At 38.2% G+C, this 20,568-nt stretch overlaps 1 protein-coding gene across 1 annotated transcript in view; it reads left to right on the top strand.

The window, feature by feature from the left end:
* The window catches only part of MCU (mitochondrial calcium uniporter), a 195,984-nt gene extending 181,867 nt beyond the window's left edge, over positions 1-14,117 (top strand). Inside the window, exons 6-8 of the mRNA XM_079793303.1 lie at positions 1,145-1,348; positions 9,776-9,892; positions 12,183-14,117. Coding sequence (XP_079649429.1) covers positions 1,145-1,348; positions 9,776-9,892; positions 12,183-12,260 — 399 coding nt within the window. The 3' untranslated portion in view covers positions 12,261-14,117. The remainder of the gene's footprint in view (positions 1-1,144; positions 1,349-9,775; positions 9,893-12,182) is intronic.
* The last annotated feature ends 6,451 nt before the right edge of the window (positions 14,118-20,568 follow it).

Below are 20,568 nucleotides of genomic sequence, written 5' to 3'. Positions count from 1 at the left end.
CTATTCATATATTTTATGGAAAGGAAATTATAAAAGTAAGCATATTAGTACATACTGTGATCCAAGTTTTAAATGTATTATGCTCATAGTTATACATATGTATTTTAAATACATACATATGTAGAGAAAGATATGCCAATAGAGTAGTAGGATTATGATTGATTTTTTACACTTTTCTGAGTATTCTAGAATGAACATGTGTCATTCTTATTTTTTGATTATATAAGCATTTTCATTTTAAGAAATTAGACTATAAGAGATTAACAAAGGGAACAAATACTCTTTATATTGTGCTTTTTCTGATTTCTTTAAAAATAATCAACACATATCTCAAGGTTGTTCTTATTAAACTTAAGACCATTAGAAAGCTGTGATATAGGGGTTAATGGGGGAAAAGGAGGAACATATGTAAATACTTTCAACAATAAAGATTAAAAACAAGAAAGTTGTGATAAACTAAATTTAAGGAACTGTTGTCAAGAGGGAGGAGTTTTAAATTTGGTATTTTCAAAACGTAAAGCATTTTTAATGTGTCAACTATAATAAAGTAATTATCATCCTATACTGTATATTTACTATCTACCAGGAATTATGGTAAGTATTTTACCTGTATTCTGTTAATCCTCAGAGCAACTCAATACTGAAGTTAATGATGATTTGCAATGAGGGCTTAAACTCTTCCGATCTGAATCCAGAGTCCATGCTCTGACTCACTGTGCTGGTCTGCCCCCTCCCTAGTAAACCCTTTGAGTAAAAACTGATAATAGATTAAATTTTATATGAACAGTGAGAGAACATTTGCATGCTTTCATTTCCCTCTTTTCAAAGAAAATAATCTTGTAGTTGGATGAAGAACTATTGAAACTAACTTACTCACTCCTGTAGTTCACCATATTTTCAGCCACTTCTAGGATGAAACATAAAACAGTGCCCTAAATAAATATTACGCCTTTTAAATACCTTATTCAGTGAGAACTATAGGTACTATTTAGGAAGACAAACTATATTTGATAGAACTGAGACTAACTTGTATCTTGATTATGAGTCCTGTTTCTTTAGTGAACATAGAACAGTTTAAATAAGAGTTTTATATTGATTCTATGTCAAAGTGCTTTACGATTGATCGATCATGTGTGCCCCATAGGTACGAATTGAGATCAGCAGAAAAGCTGAGAAGAGGACCACTTTGGTGCTATGGGGTGGACTTGCTTACATGGCCACACAGTTTGGCATTTTGGCCCGGCTTACCTGGTGGGAATACTCCTGGGACATCATGGAGCCTGTCACCTATTTCATCACTTATGGAAGTGCCATGGCAATGTACGCGTATTTTGTAATAACACGCCAGGTAAGAATTCTTCTTCATGTAACTTTTTATGAGATAGTAATGAAGTTTTGGTTGTCAAAATAGTTCTCTTTTCTCTCATATTCTTTCTCTTTTTTTGTTTTTGTTTTTAAATATGTTTTTATTGATTTCAGAGAGGAAGGGAGAAGGAGAGAGAGAGAGAAACATCAATGATGAGAATCATTGATCAGCTGCCTCCTGAACACCCCCTACTAGAGATTGAGCCCACAACCCAGGCATGTGCCCTGACAGGAATTGAACCGTGACCTCTTGGTTCATAGGTCAACACTCAACCACTGAGCCATACCAGCTGGGCTCTCATATTCTTTCTTAGGCCAGTTCCATTTAAGTACTCATTTATCCTTTACACACACACACACACACACACACACACACACACACACACACACGTAGGTGTGCAGGCACTATTGTATTTTTTAAAGTTTTTTTTAAAAAATATATGTATGCATCCTATATAATAAAAGCCTAATATGCTAAGTGTCCGACCATTCGACCAGTTGCTATGACGTGCACTGACCACCAGGCGGGCAGACACTCCAACTGGTAGGTTAGCTTGCTGCTAGGGTCGGGCAGATCAGGACTGGGCGAGGTGGCCAGACATGCCCTGGAGCCCTCCCTATGATCCCTCCCTGCAGTCCCTCCCTGTGATCCCTCCCTGGCCCGATCGTGCACCGGTGGGGTCCCTCAGCCTGGCCCGCGCCCTCTCACAATCTAGGACCCCTCAGGGGATGTCGAAGAGCCGGTTTCGCCCCAATCCCTGCAAGTCAGGCCGAGGGACCCCACCGGTGCATGAATCCGTACACCGGGCCTCTATTCTATATATATATAAAAGCCAAGTGACAGGAACGACAGGAACGACTGGTCACTATGACGTGCACTGCAGCCCTCCCCGACCCGATCAGGTGCAGGGCCGGCTAGCCAACCTCCTGCGTCCCCTCCCCCCAGCCACCTGGCCCCGATCTTCCCCGATTGGCCCCGATCGGGGCAGGCTGGCTGGACCCCACCTGTGCACGAATTCATGCACCGGGCCTCTAATATGTATTTATATATATTTAGAGAGAGAGGGAGAAGGATAGAGCTAGAAACATCATTGATTGGCTGACTCCTGCACACCCCTACTGGGAATCGAGCCCATAACCCGGGCATGTGCCCTGACAGGAATTGAACCAGTGACCTCTTGGTTCATCAGTCAATGCTCAACCACTGAGCCACATCAGCTGGGCATCAGGCACTATTTTAGATGCTAAAGAGACAGATATAAGATATGGGTTCTGCCCTCATGAAGCTCACAGATTATAAAGAGAGCCTTATAAAACATTAAATTCAGAAAAATATATTACAGTAAGTTATAGAATAAGAGGGCAAGTGAGAAGAGTGACCAGTGATAGGATAACTTGTTCAGCTAAGTTGGTTGGCTTTTATGTACTGTGTAATTAATTTAACGGTCAGATGGAGTAGTCCCAAGCTTTTGGTTTTTGTTGAATTCTTGGAATGGAGAATTGGTGATACCTAAACAAATAGTTAAACTAGCCCAGCCGGCATGGCTCAGTGGTTGAATGTTGACCTATGACAGTTCAATTCCCTGTTTGATTCCCAGTCAGGGCACATGCCCAGGTTTCAGGCTCGATCCCCAGTGTGGGGCGTGCAGGAGGCAGTCAGTCGATGATTCTCATTATTGATGTTTCTATCTCTTTTTCCCTCTCTGAAATCAATACCAAAAAAAATATATTTTTAAATAGTTAAACTAAACTCTGGGCTACTTCTCAGTATGTTAAGTGAATACGTGGGGGTTTTTTGTTACTGTTTTTACTTCATGGAAGAGAGGCAAAATTAGTTATCTAATCATTTTATACTCTTGGTCTATTCTTTATCAACCAAGGCTCATTTATTACATATCAGTAGCTATTAAAGACACTGTTTGAATTGGTGGAATTTTTTTCTTTGAAATAACAGAAGCTCATTTCATATTTTCTCTCACTAAATTAACTATACTTACTTCAAATCCAACCTGCAATACTTTATTTTCTTATGAAGCCAATGAAATAGTCCATTAATTATTAATAACACTGTCTCCTTAATAAATAGCTAATTGTCACTCCTTAAGTAAATATCAGTAGCTAGAACTAATTTTTGTTGCCAGTGATATTTTTTTAGTAACTTGGAAATTCATAGTGTCACTTTAGGAAGTATGAGGGATTTATTATCACTTATTATATATGTGATACCACCACAGATCCAACCTCCCTTAATAAAAAAGAAACATTTGAAATAGCTGAGACATATTTCTATTTCCTTAGGAAACAGAAGAAAGCTAAGAATTGTTTATCTTATATTTTTAATGGCTGCTATAGACTATAGGCAAATATTTTTCTTCTGTTATTAGACCAGTGGTCCTGGGCCTGTTTATGTGTGGGAAAAGGAAAGCCCAAGAATATTATTTAGCCTTTTGTCCTCCTAAACTTGTCTAGTAGAGAAGAGAGATGGTAAACCGTTCATGTATGCCATTGTTCACTCAGAGTCTCCAGCACCTAGTTCCATGTCTGGCTCATACTACTCACTCTTGAACAGAACTTAACAGCCAGAAAAATGTATTTAATCACAGCTCTGGACAGGGCTTGCATATGTCTATCTGTCTATGTATGGGTCTTTCCCTTTCACCTCACTCATCTTCCCTCTTCTCTCTCTCCCCCTTAGATACATACCCCTTTAATGGGTTCTCTTTATGTATTTATTGATTGAAGTCCAGACCCCTTAGCCTGCTATTGTCTTTGCTGTTGCTTTCTGTCTTTTCCAAATGTCTATCAGCCCACTGTGTATCTACTGTGTTCTAAAAAAATCAAATTATATTCTTTATTTCCCCACAAATGCCCCAAGTTGTTTAACCCCTCATTCCTTACTTCATACATTCTATCAATTGAAAAAGTTCTCCCTGTTGATCTCTACCTGTCATATTTCAAGATCTACTTAACTGCCTATCTTTCATGAAACTTTGACCTACATCCAACTTCAAATTCTTCAGAATTCCTATAAGCACATTGTACCTCTCATTTCACTCATCCTGTGCTATCTTGTATTATAATTATTCATGTACAATGTCTTTTCCGCTCTACTAGACTATGATATCTTTTGAGGCTTGGCATTTAGTTTTTTCAATTTTTATTGCCTAACACTGTGCCTTATATCTTTAATAACCTTTCTGTCCTATTAAATGCTATACTTCTGTGATTCCAAAGTATTTTTGCTGCCCCCAAGTGACAAATTGCAAAATAGCAGTAGTAAATAATCTTGTCATTTGTGACTAAGAAAACTTGACCAAATAAAATATAGATTCTCACGTTAAATATCCATATTCATAATTAACATCCATGAAGCAAAATACTTGTTCAACATCATTTAAATTCTTCTAAGCTCTTGTTACAATGAGATGCTGCATTTGTTAGCAACCTAAATGTATTCCAATAGTATATTAGGTTCCAAAGAATCTTTATAAGATGACAAGCTCCTTTAATTCATAAAATCAAGTGGAATATTGAATTTTACTGACTAATATTTCAGTGAAACCTGAGTCTCCATTTCTGTTAGGGAAAAAAGAAGCCTGACCATAAGAATTGCCATTCTGAGCTACTTCAGCCTGCATGTAGACGCCCATCTAACACCCTGGTCCATGCATTTTCTTTCTTTCTTTCTTTCTTTCTTTTGAAGAGAAAGGGAGAGGGAAAGGGGAAAGAGAAACATCATTTTGTTGTTCCACTTATTTATGCAGTCATTGGTTGATTCTTGTATATGCCCTAACTGGGAATTGAACCCACAATCTTAGCTTGTCAGGACAACACTCTAACCAACTGAGCTACCCAGCCAGGGTGCCCATGTATTTTCATCAAAGGGGATATTGCCTCCAAGGGGAAGAAAATTGGTTTTTGAGGAGTAAAACATCTTAGATGTTTATAATATATCAACAAATATACAGTGTATTTGTGGTATTAAGCCTTTTGAGGAATGAGGGTAATCAGGAAAAAATACCTAAAAAGGCTACTTAGGGGGACAATAATGAAGAAAAAAAGTAACTTTTAATAGCCTGTGTCATCTCTATTTCAGCAACTGTCATTTATATTCTATTCCAGCAAACCACTTCAATGATTGTTTAGGACCTTCTTTCCTTGAACTGCCCTACTTGTATACCAACTTCTGACCACAGTTTACTTTCTTTCTAGCCCTTTAGTTCACTCACTTTCTCCTTTGACTTCACCCAGATCTTTAGGCTTCTCATAGCTCTCTCTCTTAACTTTTTACTATCACCTTCCTCATGTATAGCTTTCTTTTCTATCAAACTTAGATGATATTGCCCTTCTCTTCTTAGTATTTTATAATCCTTACCCCATTGTCTTTCCACCATAGGTACTCTATAAATTCCTAACCTTAGCCATTTATCCTACATGCAGGCTACTGCATATGGCTAGAGAAAAATCATGTAATAGTGTGCAAAGGCCACTGCTTAGAGTTCCTCCCCCGATACTCCCACAGTATTTATTCTAAGACTTTACATTAAACTCCCCATGCCAACCTTAACCTGGCCTCCTACTTACAGGAAATTCCGATAACAGATATAAGCTTTCTAATTTTCTAAATTTGTATGTTTAACAATATTTGTACCTACTATCACCCTATTTCCTTCAAGCTCAAATAAGAGGTAGCATTTTCCTGTTCAGGGCTAGCTCCTCTACCTGCTTTTAGCCCCACCCTCCACCCCTACTTCTAGTATCTTACTCTGGTTTATTGTTTGTGTCCCCTGTGTTATCAATCATCTTCCTCTCTGAATTTCTTCCCAAGCTGTTGGCATCTCTTCTCACTGATTATCAAATCATCAAATTTCTAGAATAGAGTCTAATACATAGTTGCTTAGTAAATGCTTGTTGCCCAAAAGAGGGAGCATAGAATGAATTTGAATAAATTTAAGTTTGTGTATATTTTTACATTCTAAGCAAAGATAGGTAAGTAACCTAGTATCTGCAATTTAGATGAAAGTAAAGGGCTTTCCCTTAAGTTTTTAATCCAACAATTATCCCTTCAGTTAGTATTCATCCATTATCTGTCATCATCAATAATTGAATATTTACTTCTACTTCTAGTATGGCACACTAGGTAATCAGACCAATACTCCCATTAGGAACAATTAAAATAACCAGACAAAATGTAAAACGCATCTGACTGTGGACACTGGAGAGCCAAAAAGATAGAAGCAATTACCAGGCAAGGACCTGAAGAAGCAGAGTGCTGGGAAAGAACCTGATATGAGGCATGCTTATTCCTCTGGAGATTTTCATTAATTAAGGATGGTAAGGTTGAGAGGCCAAGAAGCTGAGCCATCTTTGATCATTTAAAGCAGGGGTGGAAACATCCGGCCCATGGGCCATATAAGGCCCGAGAAATCATTTGGTCTGGTCCTCCAAGGCATTGGGGGTGAGTTAATTAAATGTTTGACCAAATATAGCTGGCTAATTTTTAAGTTGATTATTTTGTATGGCCTGCAAATGATGTTATAAATATCCAAATGGCCCTTGTCAGAATAAAGGTTCCCCACCCTGATCTAAAGGATCAAAGCCATAGAAATTGGTGTCCAGGGATCACTAAAGTAGGTTCTCTCAGACACTGTAGTTCATCTTCAGTCATTTCAATCCCAAAATTAGGTTGAAGTAGTCCTAGAATTCTGGTAACTCCAGAATGCTAATGCTCACAAGTTCTAGGCAGAAGCAAACAAATCATCCCTGAGCAGAGAAGTCAAGAAAAAGAATAGCTGTAAAGATTGGAAAGAAAGAAAACTGATGTTATTAATAGATTTATACATTTAAAAAATACAAAAACATGTAAAGATAACTGGTTAGAATCCCTAAGTGAGTTTCATAAGGTTACTGCATACAAGGTCAATATACATAAATCAGTTGCTTCACTATATGCCAGCAACAGTTAGAAAATGAAACTTTATAAAAGATGCAACTTAAAAATACCTAGAAATAAATTGTGCAAAGACCTCTATGCAATAAAAACACAAAATTAAAGAAGACTTAATGGAATAATATAGCATGTTCACAGACTAGAAAAGTATTACAGAAATGTCAATCAGTTCTATCCAAACTGATCTATTTGATTCAGTGCAATCCCAGTCAAAATCCCAACAGATTTGGGGGTGGGAGGAAGGGATTTGAATAAGCTGCTTCTAAAATATATATGGTAATGTAAAGACTAAGAAAAGCCAGGAAACTCTTGAAGCAAAACTAAGTAAACCGATTTGTTCTATCAGATATGGAAGACTAAATAGCTTTACTTATAACACTACAGTAATTAAGATAGTGGCACAATGATAGACAAATAGTACAAAGGAATAGAAGAGAGAATGTAGAAACCAGCATAAACAAACTTTTGATTTTAAAAAGATGGCACTGCAAAGAAAGGAAAGTCGTTTTTGATAAATGGTGAAAGGATAATTGAATATCCATATTAAAAATGAACCGACCCCATCCTTACACTGTAAACAAAATTAATTCCAGATGGATTGTAGATCTAAATGTGAAAAGTAGCACAATAAATAAAGCTCCTGGAAGAGAATATAGAAGAATATCTCAATTACTGTGGAAAAGGAAATTATTTCTTAAGTAGAATGAAAAATGCTAACCATAAAGGTAAGAATGATAAATTAGACTGTTAAAATTAAAAACATCTGTTATTAAAGCACACCATAAAGAGGGTGAAAGACTGGGAGGAGATATTTGCAGTACATATATCGAACAAAAGATCCATATCTATAATAATAAAAGCCTAATATTCTAATTAGACTGGACATCCTTCCTGGCATCCTCCCGGACGAAGCAGGGGCTGAGAGGTCCAAGCCCCTTGCACGAATTTCGTGCATCGGGCCTTTAGTATATCTCTAAGGGAAATGAAAACATAATGTGTACACAAAAACTTGTATATGAATGTTCATAGCAGCCTTATTCATAATAGTCAAAAAGTAGAAACAACCCATATGTCTATTAATTGACGAATAGATGAATTGTGGTATATCCAGTCAATGTAATATTATTTGGCAATAAAAAGAAGTAGTACTGATACATGACACAAATAGATGAACCTTGAAAAAAGCCAGACACAAAAGGCTAAACACTGGATAATTCCATTTATATGAAATATCCAGAATATGCAAATCTATAGAGTTAGAAATTAGATTAGTAGTTGCCTAGTACTGGAGGTGTTGAGGAAGATAGGAAGTGACTATTAGAGTATGGGGCTTCTTTGGGGGATGATGAAAATGTTCTAAAATTGATTGTAGTAATGGTGGTATAACTTGTGAATATACTAAAAACCATTGCATATTATACTTTAAATGAGTGAATTGTATGGTATGTGAATTATGTCTTAGTAAAGCTGTTTTTAAAAAATGAGGTAGTACTTCAGCACTCACACACTAGAATTCCTATTTAAAAAACTGGTAATACCAGCATTGACAAGGATGTAGAGTGATGGAAACTCTCATACTCTGCTGATGGGAGTATAATTAATACAACGATTTTAGAAATCTATTTGATATCACTTCTTAAATTTGAACATATGCATAAACTATGATCTGGGATTTCTACTCATAAGTATATCCCCAACAGAAGAGATAAGTCCAGAAATGTTCTTGGCAGCATTATTCATAATAGCCTAAACCTAGAAATAACTCAAAAGTCTATCAATAGTCCAATGGATAACTAAATTGTGATGTAGTCATACAATAGAATATAACATAGTAAGAGAAATGAATAGACTACATACAAAAGATGAATCTCATAAACATAACATTGAGTGAAAGTAGTCATATACACACTATCTGACTTCATTTTTATAAAATTCAAAGAACAGGTAAAACTAAGCTGTAGAGTTCAGGGGAGCGGGGGTGTATGCTTAAATGGAGCAACTATAAAGAAAACCAGAAAATAATTATCATAAAAGTAAAGATATTTATTACTTTGGGAGGAAAGAGGGTTAGTAATTGGGAAGGGGCAGGAAGGGAGCTTTGGGGTTGTGGGCAGTGTTCTATTTTTTTTTTTTTTTTTAGCTGGTAATGATTAGCATGTTCAGTGTGTGATGATTCGTTGTGATGCACATTTTTAGTTTGTGTGCTCTTCTGTGTGTGTTTCCCAATAAAAATGTTTACGAAATAATTAAATATTGAATACAACACATGTCAGCATATACTTTTTTTCTGCCAAGGGCTGGATATTTAATTAACTCACCCCTAATGCCTTGGCCAGACATTCCCCCCCGCTGCTTTATATGTATGCATATGTGTTGAATCTTATCAACAGTGTATAAATGATTACTTTGTGAAGACGGTATGCTAATGACTAATAATTTAATTTCTCCTTTATTTTGTAGGAGTATGTTTATCCAGAAGCCAGAGACAGACAATACTTACTATTTTTCCATAAAGGAGCCAAAAAGTCACGTTTTGACCTAGAGAAATATAATCAACTCAAGGATGCAATTGCTCAGGTAAGTTTTCAAAAATAAAATTTAATAAATTTCAGCCCCATCTTATATGGCATTATTATTATTATTATTTTTAATCCTCATCTGAGGATATTTTCTCCATTGATTTCTAGAGAGAGTGGAAGGGAGGCAAAAGGGGGGGAGAGAAAGAGAGAGAGAGACACATCGATTGGTTGTCTCCCGCACCTGCCCCTACCTGGGGCTGGGAAATGCAACCAAGGTACATACCCTTGACCAGGAATCAAACCTGTGACCCATCAGTCCGCAGGATGACATTAACCACTGAGCAACCGGCCAGGGCTGGCATTATTATTATAATAATTATCTATAACCATAGTACTTCAATGGGTAAACTGAAAGAATGACCCAACCCCTTCTTCCTATATAAATTATTCCTCATCTATAATAATAAAAGGGTAATATGCTAATTAGACCAGACGACCTTCTGGACGACCTTCCAGACGAAGCCGGGCTCCGAGGGAAGCCCGGGTTCCGGGTGCCTGCCAGCGGCCAGAGGGAAGACCCGGGTCCCGGGTGCCAGAGGGAAGCCGGTGCTGGCAGCCGGGGGAAGGAAAGCCTACTCTTGCACGAATTTCGTGCATTGGGCCTCTAGTTTGATGTAAATGACTATTTTAGCATGGACACCTCTAGAAAGTTTTATAATACAAGCAGGTGAAAAGATGGTGAGTCCTAGCTATCCTATTAACACTAGCATATTGAATTTTTTAGACCTATTTTTACTTTTTCATTTTGTTTCTTTAGAGGTGTCTTTTTTTACTTTTCTCTCTTTTTAAATCTTTCTTCAATAATTGACACAGAAGTTTCTCACCTAAAGAGTGTGGTAGCAATGGGGCAAAAATAAAATCCAGAGATTACTAGGAATCTTTGCCAGGAGCAGGTGAGAGATTATTGAACTAGAAGATGCTTTTAAAATATAAATAAATATATATATATATATATATATATATATATATATATATATATATATATAATTTTTTTTTTACAGAGAAGAAGGGAGAGGGATAGATAGTTAGAAACATCGATGAGAGAGAAACATCAATTAGCTGCCTCCTGCACACCTCCTACTGGGGATGTCCCGCAACCAAGGTACATGCCCTTGACCAGAATCGAACCTGGGACCCCTTAGTCTGCAGGCTGATACTCTATCCACTGAGCCAAACTGGTTAGGGCTAGAAGATGCTTTTTAAAAAGATTGATACAGCCCTAGCTGTTTGGTTCCGTGGATAGAGTGTCGACCTATAGACTGAAGGGTCCCAGGTTTGATTCTGGTCAAGTGCACATACCTGGCTTGTGGGCTTGATCCCCAAGAGAGTGGCGTGCAGGAGGCAGCCGATCAATGATTCTTTTCATCATTGATGTTTCTATCACTCTCTCTCTCTCCCTCTCCCTTCCTCTCTGAAATCAATAAAAATATATTTTTAAAAAGATTGATACATTTTATTTTTCATAATCATTACCACTTTCAGATTTCTGAGTGTGCCTTCCTCACTCTGAGATATTAGATTTTGGTGAATAAATCCTCATCTTATTTTCCGTTGTCCTTTATGACTTTAGAGGAGTTTTTTTTTAATCTCCAGAAGCTCTTCCATCCTCTTCTCTGGACCTTCTCTGCCTTCTCTGTCCCTTATTGGTGATGGAGTTGTGCTTTGAATAAGCTTAACCCATCTTCCTGCGTTGGCCTAAGTGGACTCAGGTCTTCTGTTGCTCTGGGTGGTAGGTGTCAGCTGGAGGGACTGCACCAGAATCCTCCCTGGAGCTATTAAACATGCAGATGCTGCAGCCCCACCCTAAACCTATTAATGCAGCTCCTCAGGCCTGAGGGTCCAGCATGTGTGAGTTTTAAAAGTGCTGCATTGACTACAAATCCTTGTTTTAAAAGTCTGTAGCTATTGAAAAACTTAAACAACTATTGGATACACAACAAAAGTCTTTGAGGAGCGTAAGTTAAACTTCTGGCTCCAGGCAAAGGTTTGTGAAAGGGCTTCTCTCTGGCAAAACACCAAGGTGCATCAGGGCTCCCGTATTCTTGAGCCTGAGTCCTGCCCTATTGATAGCAGTCCCTCTGGAGGCTCTGTTGACAGCTGAAACTGCCAGCCTTTGCCGTTCGTCCCCCTTTGTTGCCCTTTGTCTCTGAGGCACTCCTATTTTGAGAGTAATTGAGATCATTTCTTTGACACATAGTGATGGAGGAAAGACAATTTCCTTTCCTTAGGAGACACTAATATCGAAAGCTTCATTAGCAAGTCTTTCTCACCTTCTGTTTCTATTTTAGGCAGAAATGGACCTTAAGAGACTGAGAGACCCATTACAAGTACATCTGCCCCTCCGACAAATTGGTGAAAAAGATTGATCTGCAAAGAGCCTCTGAGTCCCAGCAGAAAGAACACTTGTTTATAACTATTGCCTTTTTAATTAAAACATTACAGGTGGAAGCTGGGAGCCATGTTGGGGTGGAGGGTTTTTACCTTTAATTAAAAACAAAAACAACAAGGATGTTAGGGAAGAAAGGAATGTTAAAATCTGAAGATCAAGCTTTGTGAAATATAAGCTCAAAGGGCTTAGTTAATATTGTCTTAATCAAGCATCTCAGTTCCTGGATGAAATGATAAGTTATATATTTGAGAGATTCAGAAAGAGAAAATGATGCTGGGGTGTTAGTTTCTTGCATCTTCTTTGCAGGTCAGCAAAACAGTAACACACCAGCACCCCACTCAGCTCTATTTTTTTTTATTTAACTTTTCTTATTTTTGACATAGGAGTCAATAAATATATCAGAAAAGCATATCCTCAAGATATGTGGGTGGCAAACAGAGTCTGAGCCCAGTCATTAGCATTTATTTTAAATTGGACCCAGCCTCTACAAGTAAACCAGGAATCCGTCCCGCTTGTGCCCCTTTTCGGACCACCCATCTCCGTTGGTTACATTAATTTTATCCATATGATCGTTGGAACCAATTTATGACTGTTGGATGATCGACACTTTGGAGTATACCTTCTCAAATGTCTGTATATTCCAGTGCTCTGGATCAGTACCTAGGAATCATTGGCAACACTGCATGAAGTTTTTTTGTTTAGTTTTGTTTTTTTACTAATTAATCTTTGAGAGGAGGCAGAATTTCCCTCCTTTAACTACCCCATTGATATTCCACTCTCCCTCCATAACTCAAATTGGAGGGGGAGTGTTCAGCTGTATTACCAAATCGGAAAGATGAAAGGTTTACAAAGTGGCTAAAAATCATGTCTGTGTAGCCATTTCAGAACCAGAATGATTTCATTGCTGTTAATCTGCTTGTGTGACAGCATTCAAGGCCACCAGATGCACTGTCTCGTCTGGAGGCTTTGTCAGTCTCGAAGGACACACACACTTGAACCCTGTTTGTGAGCCCTCCCACCTCCACCACTTCAGGAGCTGTAAATCAAGTGTGTGGATCACAAAGGGTGCGATTTATCTTTATACAGGCATACATTTCTACGGCTCCTTTTGGCCTACCTTCTTCACCCAATTTTTTCTTAAATTGAGAGAAAGAAGCATTAATCTTATACTCTATCAAATATTTTCTACCATATTTCCAGTTGACATGTGCACTTGAAAATCAAAGGCATCTGTCCAATATTCTGTTTTTAATTACTGTGGGGGCAGGAGGGAGAGGAAGATGGGGCTTGCCACACAGCTGATTGGCTTTTTTCTTTCACATGATTCATCCTCCTCATTGTGGCAAGGGATTCCTTTCTCTTTTTCTTTCTCCTTTGGGATCATTGTGTATGAAAAGGAAAATTTTAAATGACAAACCCAGACTCCAGGTGCCTTGCAGAGGTTGAAGGCCAGCCAGGATTGCTGCTGCTGCTCCTGCCACCACCCCTTCCACTGGCATGATGGAATGAAAGGATGCATGTCTCCACTTCCCCGCCCCTCCCCACTTCCTTCCCCGCCCCCCCTCACCTCGTCGAAACCTCTTCCTTCATTTATTTTTAAGTTGTGTGAATTATTTTTAAACCATTTATCCTGTTTGTGCACAGGGTTTTTAAGAAGAAACAGCACAGTGCAATGAGCAAATCCTTTCAGGATGTGTGGGAGGCAAGGGAGGGAGGATGGATGGGGAGAAAAGTCCTTTAAACAAATAGTAAAATATTGAACATGTGTAAAATCCTGTATCATTTATGAAATATGTATAAAAAGCAATGTAACTTCTGGAACAATAAATACTTATTCAATTTTTGAACTGTAGCATCTCATTCTTTAAAGCAAAACCAAAAAATAGAAAAACAAAAAAACGTATTTTCCTGTGATTCTAGATGGGAAGCTTTTTACTTCTAAAATAATTTTTATAAAAATACCATTTTGAAATCAAGATTTGTTCCTAGAACCTATATTCTTAAAACAGACATTTCATTAATTTTTCCTGAACTAAGATGGTCAGTCGCTTCCTCATTTTCCAGTGCCACCCAAGGTTAAGTGACCTGACCGGCCATAATAAAGCCAGTGGCAGCACAGAGACTACTATCACTATCTCCTGATTAACAGGAAAATCGTATCAGGCCACTAGATTGCCCAGATGGTCTCCTAGACTCCAGGAAGTTGTTCAAGATGGATCAAGATTAAATATTCATTATTTTAAGAGTTTGTATCAAATTTATAATGATCACCAAACAAGAAAGTGCCACATGCTGCCTCGTCCATCAAAGGCATATCAAAAAGCACATATTAAATAAAAGATTAAAATCATGTGATCTTATCAGTGGATTCAGAAAAAGCATTTGGCAAGATACAACACTAATTTATGACTAAAACAGTCAAAGTGGTTATAGAAGGAAAGTACCTCAAGATGATAAAGGCCATATATGACAAACCCTCAGCTCATATAATGATGAAAAAGTTTTCCTCTAAGATCAGGAAGAAGACAAAGATGCCCACTCTGACCACTGTTATTCAATATAGTCCTGAAAGTCCTAGTCAGAGCAGTCAGGCAACAACAAAAAATAAAGGCATCCAAATTCAGAATAAAGAAGTAAAACTCACTGTTTGCAGATGACATGGTTCTACAGGGCTCCACCAAAAGACTATTAGAAACAATAAATTGCAGGATATAAAATCAACATACAAAAATCAGTTGTGTTCCTATATACTAAAAATGAAATATCAGAAAAAGAAATGAAAACAATTGTTTTCAATTGAAACAAATACCTAGGAATAAACTTAAAGGAAGTAAATAACCTATACACTGAAAACTATAAGACATTGTTGGAAGAAATTGAAGAAGATACAAAGAAATGGAAAGATATTCTATGTTCATGGATTGGAAGAATTGACAGTTAAAAATACCATATTACCAAAAGCAATAAACAGATCTAATGAAGTCTCCATCAAAATTCTAATGGCATTTTTTCAAAGAAATAGAACAAAAAAATCCTCAAATTTGTGTTGAACCACTAAAGAGCCAAAGCAATCCTGAGAACAAAAAACAAAGCATAGATATCACACTCTCTGGCTTCAAATTATGTCACAAAGCAACAATCATCAAAACAGTATGGTATTGGAAGAAAAACAGACACAGACCATCCTATATAATAAAAGCGTAATATGTTAAGTGTCTGACTGTTCATTCGACCCTTTGTTCGACCATTCGTTCGACTGTTCCACCAGTTGCTATGATGCGCACTGACCACAAGGGGGCAGACGCTCCAGCCAGTAGGTTAGTTTGCTTCTGGGGTCTGGCTGATTGGGACTGAGCAAGACAGGCCAGACATGCCCTGGAGCCCTCCCTCGGTCCCTCTCCGGCCGGCCAGCCCCCATCAGCCCTGATCGCCGGCCATGCCAAGGGACTCCACTAGTGCACCGGGCCTCTAGTAGAATATAATTTAAAGTCCATAAATAAACCCACACATATATAGACTACTTTTTTTTTTTTTAACCAAGGAGCCAAGGCATACAATGGAGAAAAGAAAGCCTTTTCAATAAATGGTGTTGGAAAAATTGGAAAGCCACATACAAAAGAATGCAACTAGATTGCTATCTGACATCATGCACAAAAGTTAACTCAAAATGGATTAAGTGCTTGAATATAAGACCTAAAACAATAAAATACATAGAAGAAAACATAGGCACTAATTTTATGGACTTTGGTCTCAGAAGGATTTTTGTGAACTTGACTCCAAAAGCAAGGGAAATAAAAGCAAAACTTAAATGAATGGAACTACATCAAACTAAAAAGCTTCTACACTGCAGAGAAACCGTCAACAAACAAAAAGACAACCAATCAAAAGGAAGAAGATATTTATAAATTATACTTCTAATTAGGGGCTAATATCCAAAATATATAAGTAACTCATACAACTCAACAAAAAACAATCAAATTAAAAAATCGTCAAAGGACCTGAATAGACACTTCTCCAAATAGGATATACAGATGGCCAATAGATATATGGAAAGATGCTCAATGTCACTAATAATCAGAGAAATTAAAACCACAGTGAGATATCATTTCACACCTGTTAGAATAGCTATCAATAAATCAACAAGCAACAAGTGTTGGAGAGGATATGAAGAAAAGGGAACCTTCGTACACTGCTGGTGGGAGTGTAAATTGGTACTACCTCTATGGAAAACAGTATGGAGGTTCTTAAAAAAATAAAGAATAGAGCCACCATGTGATCCAGCAATCCCTCTCCTGGGTATCGACTCCCAATATTGAAAACACTTATTTGATATCTGTACCCCAGTGTTCATTGCAGCATTATTCACAATAGCCAAAACATGGAAAGAACTAAATATCCTTTGACAGATGATTGGATAAAGAAGATGTGGTACATATATACAGTAGAATACTAAGCCATCAAAAATGAGGAAATATTGCCATTTCATTGGATGGATCTTGAGAGTATCATGCTAAGTGAAATAAGTCATGTGGAAAAGGACAAGAAGCTATGATTTCACTCATGTGGGACCTAAAAGAAAGCAACAAATGAACAAACAAAACAAGCTCATCGACTCAACAGTATGGTCATTACTAGAGGGAAAGGGGGGGTGGAAGAAGGATGACGAGGATAAAGAGGGTCAAATATATGGTGACAAAAGGAGACCAGACTCTGGGTGGTATGCACACAATGCAATGTACAGATTTGTATTATAGAATTGTACACTTGGAATTTATATAATGTTACTAACCAATGTCACTCCCAATAAATTTAAAGGGGAAAAAAGCATGTGGTAAATGTCTGACTGCATTTAGTGTGGCATGAGATATCAAAGAACCTCCTATCTATAGGCCTGCCTCCTGGCAGCTTACAGCAACCTTACTAACACAGGCATCCCAGGACGTTTATAAAGTGTAAGACGATAAAAGGTTGAAAACGTGAAGCTCTTGTTTGCATTCAACAAATAATGTCTGCATATTCCATGACATTCTGTTAGGCTTTAGTGGGTTTTCAGTTGGAGATAGTGGAGAGTGTTAAATCCATTAGTGAGTGTAGGTAATGCTGTTTTGCTAAGAGATCATGGAAATCTTTTTAGAGCTGGAAAAGCAAAAGGATTCTCAGAGTATGATCTCTGCAGCAGCAGCTTGGCATTTCTTGTTAGAAACACGAGTTCTCTGGTCCCCACTGAATTATAAATGAGGGGGGGGACCAGCAATAACAAGCCCTCCTGGTGATTCTGATGCAAGCCACTGATTTAGTCAAACCATTGCTTTAAAGAGAAGGAAACTGAGGCCGAGAGAGAGCAGCTATGTCAGAACCACCATTAAATCCTGCATCACAACCCAGTGCCTGGAGGGCTGGTCAGTGTGGTGAGTATGGCTAATGGAAAGAGAGAGATCATGTCTCATGTACTGTTGCATCTTCCTTGCCAGGGTGCAGTGGTAAACACATCGTAGATGATTACAAGAGCAAATGCAAATAGGTCAAGTTTCTACAATGTCTCTGGAAAGATTTCACATAAAAGTGGAACTTCTTAGATTTTGGAACTCAGTTTCACCAAAACTGTTAAGGGTTGTCAGTCATTTTTATCACAGCTAACAACCTTTAATTCGTTGCTCTCCTATATGTCCAAACTCCTTGTCTCCAAAATGCTGTTATATCGTTAGGATAAATGTATAGGTTAATCTTATTGTATCCTACTGAATATAAATGACTCGCTATGTGAAGAAAAGTTTCATTTCATGTTTTATAAAAGAATCATCCACTGAGCAATCCCTCCTCCTCCTCGAAACTGCCCTCAGCTCCTATGACTCTGCTCTTGGGTTTCCTTCTATAAATCTCTACCTCTCAGTCTCTTTTGCAGCGTCCCCTTCCTCTGCCCACATCTCTGATGTTGGGCCTGTCCAAGGTTCCATCTTGGACCCCATTTTCCATGGATGATCGCATCCCCTCCGCTCCCCCAATTTCTGTTCCTCTTCTATGCCGGTGGCTCTCAAACTGTTATTCTAGCTGGGCTCTATCCTGAATAGCAGATTGCTTTACCCACCTCCTAACTGATCTATTTCTAGCACTCCCCCTATGCTTTCAATGCCTTCAGTATCACCAGCGTATTTTTGTTTTTAATTTATAATAGCACAGGCTTTAGAAAAATAAGAAAATATGAAAAAGATAAGGGAGGCTAGAAGACACCACAAGAAGTAGTCGGCCAAATCTAGACCGTGAGTCATTCTATAAGGCAAATGACGGGGTTTCTTCAACAAATGGGGGTGTGGTGAAGGGAACCATTATAGATGAGAAAAACTTAAGAGACACTTCCATGGCTCTTGTTTGAATCCTGACTGACTCAAACCAGCAATACAAAGAAATTTCTGAAACACTTGGGAAAAATTAAATAGGGGATGGGTATTAGATATTAAGGGATTATTACTAGTTTTTGAAGTTGTACTAGAGACATTACAATTATGTAAAGTGGAAAGGTCATATGTTAGAAATGCATGCTGGTATAAATGAAATAAGAATGACAATGTTAGTAATTGCAGCGACGTGTTTATTCTTGTTTACTTTTCTATATATTTGAAATTTTTCATCATAAAAAGTCAAAATGAAAGGGTATTTCAACTGAAAAGGAAAAACAATAGGAATAAGGGGGGGGCGGGGGGCGGGAATCCTGCCACCCTGGGAATGCTTGTTTACAGAACCAACAGCTATCTGGTGAAAGTCCTTGACTCCAGCAGTCCATCCGGGCAGCAAATCTGGGTTTATCTCACGCAGACGTCCTCTGTTCCTCTGCAACCATGTGAAGCACTCCATGGCTTCTCGGGGACAGGAACCTGCAGGGGTTGTTTTTTTCTGTCAAGAGCACTGACACTTAACAGCACTGCCCTGCAAGGAGACAGTCCTCAGCCCCAAAGCCATCCGTTGCTGACATCACATTGCAACTTAAGCTCATGGCCAAATTGCCTGTGTTCTGCTAGCATTAGTGATAAACCACCTAACGACAACCTTAGATCAATGGAAACCCCTTGCTGGACTGCAAACTCTGTGCTTGCCCGTACCACTTTTGCCTTCAGTGTCAAAAACCCGTGACCAGCGTGGCATCGGACCATGAGCATTAATGTTTAATTCAGCTGAAACCATGAGCATTAATGTTTAATTCATCTGAATGCCACTTAGCGTAGTAAAAATTATGAAGGTATTATAAAGACACATTTACGGACTACTTCCTACAGGTGATAATATTCCTTTCCCACTCACTAGAAATCTGGTTACTAGGAAAAGAAACAGGTGAGAAGAAGTATAGGGATAATAGAAGCCCAAAGCATCTGGTCAAGGTAAAATCAGGAGAGAAACATTTTGGTTTTCCTCAGATCCTGGTTTAATATAGTATTTAAAAACCAACTAACAAAAAACTTTTCCCTGGCCCTAAAAATCACCTTCCGTAACAGTGTGTGCCAATGTTCAGGTATCCACACTGCAGAGTGTCAGGGAGCTGGCAACCTTCAGATCTGTAATTACAAGGTCATGTCTGGGGCATGTCAATCTACAGGTCCTTACGTTTTCTCTCTTTTGTCTAAAAGTGAAGCTCTAGTAAACTTTGTCACTTACTTTCCAGTATTGTTAGTAATGAGTAGTTTTAGATTCGAAGCCCCTGCCCCTATGTTAGCATGAAATTAGTAAAATAAAAAATACTAAACTATTTTAAATTTGGGGAAGAAAGGCACTATGAAAACATAAGGTATTTATTGTTGCCTGAATGGATAGAAGCACAAATTAAACCTTTTTCTTCATGAAGTTTTAAAGTATATTTTTATTGATTTTTAGAGAGAGAAGAAGGAAGAGGGAGAGAAAGAGAGAAACATCTATCGGCTGCCTCCTGTCCCCCCCTCTTCCCCCACTGGGGATTGAGCCAGCAACCCAGGCATGTGCCCTGACTGGGAATCAAACTGGCAACCTTTCAGTGCATAGGACGATGCCCAACCAACTGAGCCACACCATCCAGGGCTCTTTAGGAAGTTTTGAGACCAAAGACCATAATAAAAGACTTAGGAGCTTGCTTTAAGAGAATATCGTCCCCATTCCACACCTGTTCTTACTACTTTTCTGTGTGCTCTTATAAACTCCTTTCTTAATGACCAGTTCCAACAATTTGGCTTTATCCTATTCTCATTTAGTACGCAGTGGCATGGATGCAGCATCATGAAATAAGATTCTGACGTGAGGGGATGTCCCTCATTTAGAATTCCCTT

The sequence above is a fragment of the Cnephaeus nilssonii genome (assembly GCF_951640355.1).
Source record: "Cnephaeus nilssonii genome assembly, chromosome: 16".
Taxonomy (NCBI): Eukaryota; Metazoa; Chordata; class Mammalia; order Chiroptera; family Vespertilionidae; genus Cnephaeus; species Cnephaeus nilssonii.
This window is presented reverse-complemented; position numbering and strand designations above follow the sequence as displayed.